The sequence below is a fragment of the Coregonus clupeaformis genome, unplaced genomic scaffold (assembly GCF_020615455.1).
Source record: "Coregonus clupeaformis isolate EN_2021a unplaced genomic scaffold, ASM2061545v1 scaf1606, whole genome shotgun sequence".
NCBI classification, from domain to species: Eukaryota; Metazoa; Chordata; class Actinopteri; order Salmoniformes; family Salmonidae; genus Coregonus; species Coregonus clupeaformis.
Genome location: NW_025535060.1, coordinates 98542 through 111347, shown reverse-complemented (window position 1 = coordinate 111347; position 12806 = coordinate 98542). Strand labels below are relative to the sequence as shown.

The 12806-nt window shown below is 44.4% G+C and overlaps 1 gene segment (V, D, J or C); it reads left to right on the top strand.

The window, feature by feature from the left end:
* The first annotated feature begins 877 nt into the window (after nt 1-877).
* Nucleotides 878-11349, top strand: LOC121580043. The segment is given in 3 exon segments: nt 878-964; nt 7253-7565; nt 11261-11349. Coding segments are annotated over 3 exon segments (489 nt in total).
* Nucleotides 11350-12806: the final 1457 nt, after the last annotated feature.

The window sequence follows — 12806 nt, the reverse complement described above, 5'->3', positions numbered from 1 at the left end:
CTCTCGGCACTCCAGCACCGCTCCTCCGGACCGCGACTCCTCCCACTCCACGAGATATAAGACCCCCATCCGGTGTCTCGGAATCCAGGATGGACTGACAGGATGTTGCGCGGAGCCCCTTGATGTCCAACGGGCCGGGGGAGTCTCTGCCAAGGTCCGTCCCGGGGACAAGCTACCACCGCCCGAGGAGAGACACATGGAAACGAGGGGTTAATATTCTTATAATCACAAGGAAGCTGTAATCTGCGACACACCTCGCTCAACCTCCTCAGGACTTTAAAAGCCCCCACAAACCGCCGACCCAGCTTCCCGGCAGGGGCAGGCGGAGGGGCAGGTTTCTGGCCGAGAGCCAGACTTCGATCTCCCGTGCAAGGGTACACCGCTCCAGCACTGCGGTGGAGATCGGCGCTGTGTCGACAGATGGCCCGGCCAGCAGATGTAGTGAGCAGCGTTCCACGCTCCTCCGAGCACCGGCACCCACTCATCCACCGCAGGGGCCCCTCGATGGCTGATGCCAAGGTGCCAGACCGGCTGTACCCTAATACACACTGGAAAGGGGAGGGGAGTCTGGTGGAGGAGTGGCGTTTGGGCCATCCGGCTCAGGGAACATACTCGCCCACCCTCCGGCCGCCTGGAGCAATACGACCCCAGAAACCACCCACATTCTGGTTTACCTGTCAACCTGCCCATTGACTTCCGAGTGGCACCCCGAGGTAAGCCTCACCGAGACCCCCGGGCACCCATGAACGCTCTCCAGACCCCCGAGAGGTAAACTGGGGGCCTCAATCAGACACTATATCCTCGGGAAACCCTGCAACGCCGGAAGACGTGAGCGAAATAGAGCTCAGGCGTGTCTGTAGGGCAGGGGAGACCCGGCATGGGGAAGGAGACGACAGGCCTTCGAGAACGGTTCCACAACGACTGGGATGGTGGGGATTCCCTGGGAGGGGGGATCTCACCGAGGGTGAGGTGGAACGGCAGGGTTGCTTACCCCGGGGCAGGTGGGTGTGCCTATACTGGGCACACACCGAGCAGGGGAGGAAATATAACCTCCTCACATCCCTGCAACGTTGGCCACCGGTACTTAGTGCTAAGGCATGCACCGGCCGCCAATCCCTGGATGTCCAGAGGAGGGTGACGCTTTGAGCCCAATATATGTTTCGATCTCAACCTCGAGCGGAACGGACTCCACCCACAGGCACTTGGAGGGCTAGGCAGATCGTGCACGCAACGCCCGGAAGCCGATTTCGAATCGACTCCCCACCACCGGTGCCACCAGGCAAGACGAACGGGAGTATGGGCGTGGGCGCACCACCGGGCCTCTCCTCTGTCATGACCGCCGGGAGGCAGGGCATCTGCCTACTGCTGGGACCCAGGGATGTACGTATTTAAAAACGAAGGGCCAGAAACATGCTCCACCCAACCATCCCCCTCACACACAACAGCGGAGTCGCTCACCACCTTCTGGAGACATTTGAAACCCCACCTCTTTAAGGAATACCTGGGAGAGGAGAAGGCAATCCTTCTACCCCAAAAAAATAATAATGTAAGTGCAGATATCCCACTGGCTATAGGGGTGAATGTATCAATTTGTGAGTGCCACTAGAGCGGCTGCTAAAATGACGCAAATGTGCCTTGAGCAAGGCACTTAACCCTAATTGAGCTCGAAAGTACCCTGGATAAGAGCCGCCTGCTAAATGATAAAATTAAAAATGTAAAATGTAAGCCTGGCGAGGGTTCAGTCTCCTATGCTGCCCGGATGTACTCCAGTGTAGGTTTGGTGGTCAGTCAGAATGAGGAAAGGGCTCAGCCAATGCCTCCACACCAGGCTGGACCACGGCCAGCAGCTCCCTGTCCCCCCACGTTATACCCCGGCCCCGCCGGACTGAGCTTTTAGAGTAAAAAGCACAGGGGCGGAGCCAAGGGCGGTAAGCCAGATCGTTCCGGAGCACGCCCCTATACCAGCTTCAGACGCGTCTACTCTCGACCCGGAATGGTAGCCGGGATCCGATGCGCACAGGCACCGGCGCCAGGTGAACAGGTCCCAGTCTCCCAAAGCCCTGTCAGCCTCGGCAGACCACCGTGCAAGCGCAGACCGCACCTCCCTTTAGAAGAGACGTCATGGGAGCTGCCACCGCCCAAAACCCCCGGGATAAACTCCTGTATCGCAAAGCCTAAGAACTGCTGCAACCTTTCACAGAGTGGTTGAGTGTGCCACACTACGCACGCCGGCCACACGTCAACCTCCATTTTACCCCGACGAGACAACTGATAACCCAAAAAGGAGACAGACTCCTGGAAAAACAGACACTTCAGCCTTGACAGGTCATGCTCCAACAAACTCCTCAACACTCGGACCAGGCCTACATGTCGGCGTAGAAGAATACACCAGAATGTCAGCCAATGCACACGATCACTCCTTGCCCCTGCATATCCCGGAAGATCTCATCTACGAAGGATTGGAAGACTGAAGGAGCATTCACTAACCGCATGGCATGACGCAGATACCGTAATGACCCGAGGTGGTACTAAATGCTGCCCTCCACGCCCCTCCCACACGCACTAAGCTGTATGCGGCCCCGAGGTCCACTTTGTGAAGAACTGCCCCACGTAAAGACTCCGCCAGAAGCCGCAATCAGAGGAAGTGGGATAACTGTATTTCACAGTAACCTCACTGAGACTGCGGTAATCAATACACGGGCGCAAACCATCTTTCATCACAAAAAAGAAACTCGAGGGACGCGGGGGCGGTGGAGGGCCGGATGTGATCCTGTCCGGAGGCGCTTTTCTTCTTGAGACAAAGGCAGATACACATGGCTCCAGCGAACGCAGCTCCCACCTGGAGGTCCATCGCACAACCCTGTTATGTGGGTGGCAACGCGCGCCTATCCTTACTAAACACAAGTGCTAAATCCTCACACTGGGGAATCTGGGCAGACGGGCACTTCGCTTGGACTTCCACCGAGGTCGCTCACAGAAACGCCCCAAACATCGCCCTGCACACTGGGCAGACCACTCTTAAGAGCCCTCTGTTGCCACGAAACAGAGGGATTTGGAATCCACCAGGGAAGCCCCCAGCACCACCGGACACGCAGGAGAGTCAATAAGATAGCTGAATAGTCTCCTCATGACCTCCCGGCCCCCATCCAAGTGGAGCTCTGACCTCCCGAATCAACCCGATCCCAAAGGGACGGCTATCTAGAGCATGTAGGGAAAAGGATTGATGACAGGAAGGAGGGAATCCTAACTCTACACAAAATCTATTGATCAATAAAATTGTAGTTGTTGTTGTTGTTGTTGTGTAGTAGTAGTAGCCTCGTCTTGCCTCGTCTCTGTCTCCTCTCTCTAATATAGAGTTGTAGTTGTGATTCTTTCCTCTCCTCTCCTCTCCCTCTCCTTTCTCTCCTCTCCCTCTCCTCTCCTCTCCTCCTCTCTCCTCTCTCTCCTCTCTCTCCTCTCCTAAATAGAGTTGTAGTAGCTGACCCGCCTCTCTCTCTCTCCTCTCCTCTCCTCTCCTCTCTCCTCCTCTCCTCTCCTCTCCTCTCCTCTCCTCTCCTCTCCTCTCCTCTCCTCTCCTAATATAGGGTTGTGTAGCTGACCCGCCACTCTCCCTCTCTCCTCCAGCTAGTCCCTCTGTCAAGCCTACGGTGTCTCTGCTCCATCCTGTCCTCGAGCAGTTCTCTGGGCTGATCACACCGGCCTGCCTGCTGAGCGGCTACTTCTCAGCAGCACTCTGACCCCTGAGCAACGCACGCGGGAAGAGGACAGTACACCTGCAGGGTCGTCCCACAACAACAATCCATTTCAATCAGACATTTGGTTGAGGTCCATTTGGGGACTTGGTCTGGGGGGCTGAAGTGATTGTAACGTTGAAGTAACGCTGAAGTAATGTTGAGGTCATAAAACCTTTTGTTTTACTTCTTACTTTGCATATGGAGAGGTATTGTGTTTTCAAAACCCACAAATAACTTTTAGATGATCTTTAAGGTCATGACAAATATAACGAGTTACAACCATGATGATGATGATGATGATGATGATGATGGAGAACATGTGATATGAATTATGCTTTCTATCCTTATTCAAGGTTTCTCGCTGATCAGTGTTCGTCACTGTCTCTTCCCCTCAGCACCAGTGGTCCCAGCTGTAGTAGTACAGTCACTGTGCAGTCTGACTGAGGGAGGTTTTCTTGCACGGCTCTGTTCTTACTGAAGTGTTGTAGCCGTGTAAATAAGGAGTTATGAGCTCCTCCAGGTTTCTGTTGGTACCAGGCTAGGTAGGTGGCTACTAAGCACTGCTGGTTTTACAGTCAATAATGACGGTCTGTTCTGGGAGAACAGCTATCACTGCAGGAGTCTGAGTCACAGTGACCTGTCCTCTGGATTCTGAAAAATAGAATTACAAATATTATATGAATAAATTGTTACATATAGTAATCAATAGTTCTGAAAGAAATCATTGATATACATTTCCATGGTGTAGATTTAATTAATTTCAACAGTAAATTCTGAAAGTGTCCAGATGAGGATGATGATAAAATACATGGGTTGTTGTGGGTTCTGTTGTCATGAAGGACAGCTCTCAGTCATGAGGTGTTAAACTCACAGGGATATAAACACTACCAGAGCAGTGGAGCAGATGGTTATGCAAATGAGTGTTTCAAATCTATTTCAGTTTCCAAGTAGGCTCCCATCAGTACAATATATTTTGTCCTGCATGAGTTTGTTTTTACTAATAATAGTAAAGGTGGGTACGCATATTTGTCCTATTTCACGCGTGTATTATCGGGAATTAGAAAAAAATTGGGGGATATCCCAACTCCACCTGAGACATCCTCGGAGAGTGGGGTCACATACAGCATCTTTCATTATAAACAGAGACCCTGGAGCAATTAGGGTTAAGTGCCTTGCTAAAGGCATCGACAGATGTTTCACAGTGTCGGCCTGGGGATTTGAACTACAACCAGTTTGGCTACTAGGCCAACGCTCCTAACCGCTAGCTACCTGCCTTCCCTTTAATAATATCAAACATCAAATGTTTACTCAAATAACTAATATATGGCAACTTTTATGTCACACCATCATTTATTTTTATTCTGATGATGATCAGGGACATAATGAACTGTCTGTTCACTCATGGGTCTCTTACGTAAGTTCTCTAATCATTTAGGAACAACTTCTAAGCTAAAGCCCCCGTAGGATTTCTCTGGTAGTGTTGTCTGTCCTCTGTGACTTCACCACAACTGTTAAATCTGAGATCAACATCTTTAATAAAGGAATATACAACATGGATCACTATCACTACTGCTGCTGCTGTTGTCTTTCATATGGACAATATGGAGGAATACTAGCAACACTGGATCTAATGTTGGACTGTACCTACAGACTGGGAGAACATCTGATACACAGAAGAAGGAAGAAAAAATACTAATATCTGGATTTAAGATGCAATTCATATTTGCATTATCTAGAAACAGCTTATTTGAAGTGTTTGTTCTACCTGGAAGATGTTAAAGTGTATTTGTGTTGAATGTGATTCTGTATGAGTGATCTTTACTGTCAAACAGCTGCAGCATCACAACACAGAGAGGTTTTGTACCAGCAGTAATAGGGATTGTATCACTGTGGTGGACTTTTTGGTATGGCACCAAACTTGATGTTGAGCGAAGTAAACAACAAAATTAACTGTTTTTATTCAGCTTTTGATGTTATGTTTCAATATCTCTATAAATCTAGCCTCGATATTGAGGATTTTTTAACGATTTTTTTACATGATTTTGGGGGAATAATACAAAACCTACACATAATATGGCCAATTTTAATTAGTAATGTCATTACATCTACTTAAATTTGACCTGCCTTTAAACGATAAGAGTGATTAGCCTACATTTGATTAGGTGTATGAATAAACATACTGTACCTTGTAGGAAATGTTCAATAAACAGGTTTTGCAATTTTGGGGGCAAAACAAAACAAAAAATACTTCATTTCAAATGAACAAGATAAAATCATCTTTGGCAAGTATTCATAACATATTGGAGTCAATTATTTAAACCACAGTACAAAGAATTTCAGCTTGGCCAATGTTCAGGAGGTTTTTGTACCAGCAGTAATAGGAATTGTTGTGACACTCTGGCTCCATGGACGTTGATATTTGAGCCAGGGTTGTTCATTTTCATTGTTTGGGTGTATTTCTATGTTGGGGATTTCTGGTTGTTCATTTCTATGTTTGGGGTTAATTGTTCTTTATTAGTCATATGACTCCCAATCGGAGGTAACGAGTGTCAGCTGTCGGCTCGTTATCTCTGATTGGGAGCCATATTTAAACTGTGTGTTTTCACATTGTATTTGTGGGTTTTTGTTCCATGTTTCTGTCAGTGTTACAGAGGACTTCACTATCGTCATTTGTTGTTTTTCGTGGTTGCTTTATTAAATAAAGTCATCATGTTCACTCGCAACGCTGCGCCTTGGTCTCCTGTTTTAGACGATCGTGACAATTGTATCACTGTGAGTCACTTTCGGTAGCGGCACCAGACTAGATGTTGGAAGTAAGTAACAAGCTCACTTGATATTTCTTTCTGATTACACTTATTAAGTATGTTATTCTTACACTCTGTCTCTATGAGAATATTGTGATTTTAGATTTTCTAAATGTTTTAATTGCTTTTTACTGAGCCTTCTTTCAAATAACATTTTTAAAAATCAAAATGTTAAATTGCTGGTTTATTTGTATGTCTGATTTGTATGATTGCAGAATATAACTCTTAATTCTGGTATGATGACTATTTAATAGCATTGGATATAGTAGTCATTATTGATGCATTAAGTTCATGGTAGCCTTCACTGTTAGTGTGAAGACAAAGGGTCTCAGTTATGTTTGTAACCAACTTCATGAACTAACATGGTTGATATGTGATTAAAACTAATCTATGCTCAAATTCTGCAAATACTATGAATATGGCAAGGCTATTCTGATCAGATCCATTCCTAAACAATATCTGTATGACATGTATAACTGACGCTGTATGACTTGTAACTCTACTTATTTAATACTTGTTCGGTTCATTAATCTGCTTTATCATATTACAGTTTGTGTTTATCCACATCTTTACCAATCTAACTTTTGCATTAATATTTAGAGGCATTTCAATTCACTTCATTTTTGATGTGTACTTTGCTGAATATAATTTCTTACTGCAACTGTACTTGATGTAGTTACTTAGTTGATGTGTTCTGTTTGTTCCAGGTAACAGTTCCCCCACCCTCACCGTCCGCCCTCTAGTGAGGAGCTGTCCAGTACAACAACAGCCACACTGACGTGTCTGGCCAACAAGGGCTTCCCCTCAGACTGGACCATGAGCTGGAAAGTGGACGGGACCAGCAAGAAGCAGGAGGCCAGTCCCGGGGTCCTGGAGAAGGACGGCCTGTACAGCTGGAGCAGCACACTGACTCTCACTGCCCAGGAGTGGACCAAGGCAGGAGAGGTGACCTGTGAAGCCCAGCAGAAATCCCAGACGCCAGTCACCAAGACCCTGAGGAGGGCTGACTGTTCTGGGAGGACCCTCAGTCACACACCCCTGTGGAGAGAGGATACTGGTTCCTCTGCTTTGACTTGCTCGTTTCAAAAATCAGTCGCTCTTCAATATAGTGGTCACTCTGGTGTAGACTAACAGGGGGCTTGGCTTGAGTTCATGTGTCAATCCATTCTGTAGATTGAAATGTTGTTAGTTTTAGATTTGATGTGATCTGCTTTTATTCACTATCATGTTTGCTTTGATGCTTCGATTGTGTGATAATGGATTAAAATAAAGATTTCTTTTTGGAATGCATATTGTTGTTTTTATTAATAAACTGGACAATAGATACTGTATATTTGCAATATTCTGGAAAAATATGTATTCAGTAAGGCTGATTAATGGCGTCTTTAAAAACCGTCAAGTCTAAAACTCACTCTAACATCATAATGGACCAGTATTTAATACTATCACAATATACTATGATATAATAGAAGAGGTTCTGCCATGGTAGTAGTTGACTGTCTTCATTCATCAGGATACTGAGTCTGTGTCAGACGTGTTTGACTTGACAGACTTTATAGTAGTATAATAAGAACTATCAAACAGTCAATCGATATCTTGGACTCTCACGTGTGTTATAGGCTTTGATTTGAAGCTAAAATTAAAAATTACAAGTGGCACTACTTCAAGATATAGCAGCGTTTCCCATACTCGGTCCTCAAGGGGTACACATTTAGTTTTTTGTCCTAACACTACACAGCTGATTCAAATTATCATAACTTGATGATTAGTTGATTATTTGAATCAGGTGTGTAGTGCTAGAGCAAAAACCAAAACGTGCACCCCTTGGGGTCCAGAGGACCGAGTTTGGGAAACGCTGTTATATAGTGTAGTATACGTCAATCGTAGGTGTTATCATCAATTAAAAGAGTCTGCTTAGACTGGATCGTGTTCAAAGGCCTTTATTCAAACCACGAGGTTCCAGCGTAAGTACAGACACAATGTCCGGAGAACCAGACCCAATTAAATCTTGCTGCATTCTAACTCTCCGTCGTTGCTCCCCCCTTTATATAGCCTTCCAAGAGTTGAATAGCTCCCTCTACTGTTCAATCCCCGTATCTTCCCACCCACTTCCTGTTTGTCATATGTGACGTCACGCTAAAACCTTCCCTCTTAATAGCAATAATCAACCTTCCATTTCTTCATGAAAAACCGTTAACAAAGACATAATTTTAATATACTACAATAGTGTAGTGACAGTCTTCTCTACCTCCAACCCCCTGGGGACAGAGTGAACATCTGGTGACAGTGCTGCTCTATTCTGGGACAAGCAGAACCACCCAACCCTGTCTATGTAAATCTCAGTTTCACTCCCACAGATACCAGTCTAGCAGTTGAACAGTTTCACTGCCTGAAATACCCTGGACTGGGCCAGATGTGAGGGAGTGGACTGGTTTTACTGTAACCTCAATTGTGGATTCAAGGAGGGGGACTTTCTTACAATGAATAAACCACCATTTAATAGATGACATAAAATATGGGTATTACTAAATATAGGTATTGACAGTTACTGACATCACATTCTAATTCCTAATTCTATGGTTACGGAGATGTTTGTAATGTCTGAGCTCAAAATCTTTTTCCTCAAAGCAGAGGGCAAGTGTCCAGATGAGGATGGTGATAAAAGTCATGTTTTTGTGGGTTCTGTTGTCATGAAGGACAGCTCTCAGTCATGAAGTGTTCAACTCACAGGGATATAAACACTCCCAGACTTCTGAAGCATGTGCTGTCAATGCAAAGTGTTCTCTCTAACCAAACAGACTTTCATGGTCCCACAGAGAAACTGTAGTTGAAGAGATCTTCTTCTTTGGTATAATAGTGTTCGCAACAATTATGTGTATTCCGCCACCTACTTTACATGTGGATAATAAGGATCCAAAAAGGAAAAAAATGTGGGGTAAAAAATAAATAAATACATATATTTTTTAAAATCCATACAAACTATCTGTAATGAAATGTTAATTAAACTAAATCAAAACGAAATGTGTTTTAATCAGGTCCCTACACAGGCTCAGAAGGATCCTGTGATGGTAGGTCATTTCCTGGCGACAATAGTCCTTGCAGTGCTTCTGCTGTTTAAGTCTTCTCATTTACATTTACATGTACATTTACGTCTTATAGCAGACGCTCTTATCCAGAGCGACTGGATTGGTGCAAATTGGTGCATTCCCCTTATAGCCAGTGGGATAACCACATAGCCAGTGGGATAACCACTCGGCTGCAGATATAATGATGTCCAGCTTCTTAGACACTTGTGCAGTACAATTAATAACTGTGGCTATAAATGCTACAAAATACACCTTTTTCACAATAAGTGTATCCAGATTACTTGATTGAAGTATAACATTTGCAACTGGTTGTGGTGCATCCACCACCATATCTTCTTCAGAACTGAGGCCTCTTGCCCCTTCAATGCTCTTCACCACCTCCACATAGGAGATTTGCTGTACAGCCCTGATCCTTGACAACTCAACCTCTTTCACCCTAACAGAACACTCAGGGTATTCAGAATTATGATCCCCGCCACAGTTGAAACATTTGACATTCACAGACTCTTCAATAACATATTCCTTCCATCTGCAAACACTTGACACATGGCCAAACGTTTTACACTTTTTGCATTGCTTCGGGTTTTGCACGAATGCTCTTACAGCGTATCTTATATCCCAACTTTACATAGGGTGGTAAATACTCATCAAACATCAATAATACAGATAAACTTTGCTCCTTTTTCCCATTCTCCATACGGGTCAAGCGACGTGCATTAACTACTCCTGGAATTTTTTGCCTAAGATATTGATTATCAATGTCCAACGGACGCCAGAAATAACACCATTTACCGGTTTCCTGCTCCAAAAACCAAAGCTGTTCACTTCATGCTCGATATTTTACGCGAGCCACAATGCACATTCATTTTGCTCTTTAGATACACACCATATCAACACCATCCTGGTTACTATGATATCAACACCATACCACTCCTGGTTACTATGATATCAACACCATACCACTCCTGGTTACTATGATATCAACACCATACCACTCCTGGTTACTATGATATCAACACCATACCACTCCTGGTTACTATGATATCAACACCATACCACTCCTGGTTACTATGATATCAACACCATACCACTCCTGGTTACTTTGACTGCATCCACATTTCCCAATGCCTTCTTCACCATCCTCTGACTTCAAAAGGGTTTCCCAAATAAACATCTTTATCCAAAAAATGTACTCCAACAAGGAACTGTCACACCCTGACGTATGAAACTCTAGTATGTTGAGTCAGGGTGTGGAGTTCTATGTTGTATTTTCTATGTTCTCAGTCTAGGTGTTGTATTTCTATATCGCTCGTTGTCTCTGATTGGCTCTGATTGGGGATCATACTTAGGCAGCCTGTTTACAATCATTAGTTGTGGGATCTTGTTCCGTGTTAGAGGCTTGTATTGTCTTTAGCCTTAGGACTTCACATTTCGTTGTTTTGTTCGTGTGTTTATCGGTGAAATAAACATTTATGCCTTTCACGCTGCGCCTTGGTCTGACCCGTCCTTAAATGAACGTGACAGGAACGATCTTCAGACTCATTTTCCACAACAATTTTAGCCCTTTCTGTTCCATCCTTGGACTTCACTATTGTCCACTCATCTTTCTCACTAACTGTACTCAACGCGCTTTCAGCTTCAAACGACACTACTTCTTCTTCCACCATCTCTCCCCTCGTTGAAGAGATGTGTGAGCAGCTGACCTTTAAAAAGGTTGAGAGCTGATTGTCCAGCCAATCATGGCCTTGATTGGTAAATGAGCCTCAGCTGGAATCAATTAAAGACTGTGAAGGTGCTGGAAGATAGCAGGGCGTGGCAGGAACGAGGTGTTGTACTAACGATCAGGCGTTTAAGAAATATATAATTGATTTAGAGATTAAACCTGATGTGGCTTAGACCACATCTTGATTTGATTATTCCTGGTTATTGTTCAATCAGATCCGATAGATCAACTGGACAGGGTGGTATTTGTACTATGTTCATAAGAGAAGGTCTTGTATATCGCAATATACCTATCCCATATGAATATGAATGTGTGATGGTGGTAATATACATTGCAGGTAGTAATATTAAGTTGCACAATTTTTACAACTGTCTGTAGCGATGTTTGATGAAATATCAGGAGAAATGGGCTCTAGAGAGATATGGTGCGGCAACTTTAATGCACATAATAGTTTATGGGGAAGCACACATACTGATGCTGATGGTACTACTGTGGAAGATATGATGGAAACAAGAGCATATGTCTTAACGATGGATGTGGTACAAGAGTTTATGTTGTTAGAGGGGTTACTTCCTGCCTGGACCTCGCTGGCTTCTAACTCTATTGCATCTATGTGTGAATGGAATGGATGATTCTACTGTTGGAAGTGGTAATTTCCCAATTTCGTGTACCATGAACTTTGAACAAAGAAAGAGAGCTTGTGTACTTAGGGTCATTAAGTTTGTCAAGGGAAATGCATGGAGACAGTTCTGCTCTACAATGGGCAGGGGTACTGAGCTGGGGGATGTATGGTCTATGTTGAAGAAGATGACCGGAAGAAGCAAGTCCACTCGAATTCCAGTTTTGGTTGTGGGTCAAAAAATGATAAAGAAAAAGCTGACTTGTTGGGGAAGACATTTGCTAGTGTACATAGTGGGGTTACTTTGGATGAAGTACAAAAGCAACGTAGGTGTGAGATTTGAAATGCTCCTGTTAATGTGTATAAGAAAGGGATACTGTTGACTCTTCTTTGGATGCTGATTTTACCATACATGACATGCGTTCAGCCTTAATAGGCTGTGGATATACAACCCCAGGTCATGATCAGTCGTGCTTTGTAATGTTTAAGCATATACCTGATGAGGTAATGTAGTGTATCTGTTTACTGCATGTCTTTGTAGACTTAGGGGCAGTTTGCCAGACACATTAAGCTTAGTCCTGGACTGAAAAGCAAACTCAATTGGATAATCTTCATTGAAAGAGCTTTTAGTCTAGGACAATGCTTCATCTGTGTCCAGGAAACCCCCTCCTAGTGTTTTGTTGCTCTTGGTGTGCTAAACTGTAGAGCATGAATGTAACAAACATATTTCTGATGAATTATTTTGTCTAGAAATGTTTTCAGAGTTTATTTTTGTCTTTATCTTTATAGATTAAGTGTTTTGTTGTTGTCGGTTGTTCTCAGTACTGTAGCTAGTTGTTT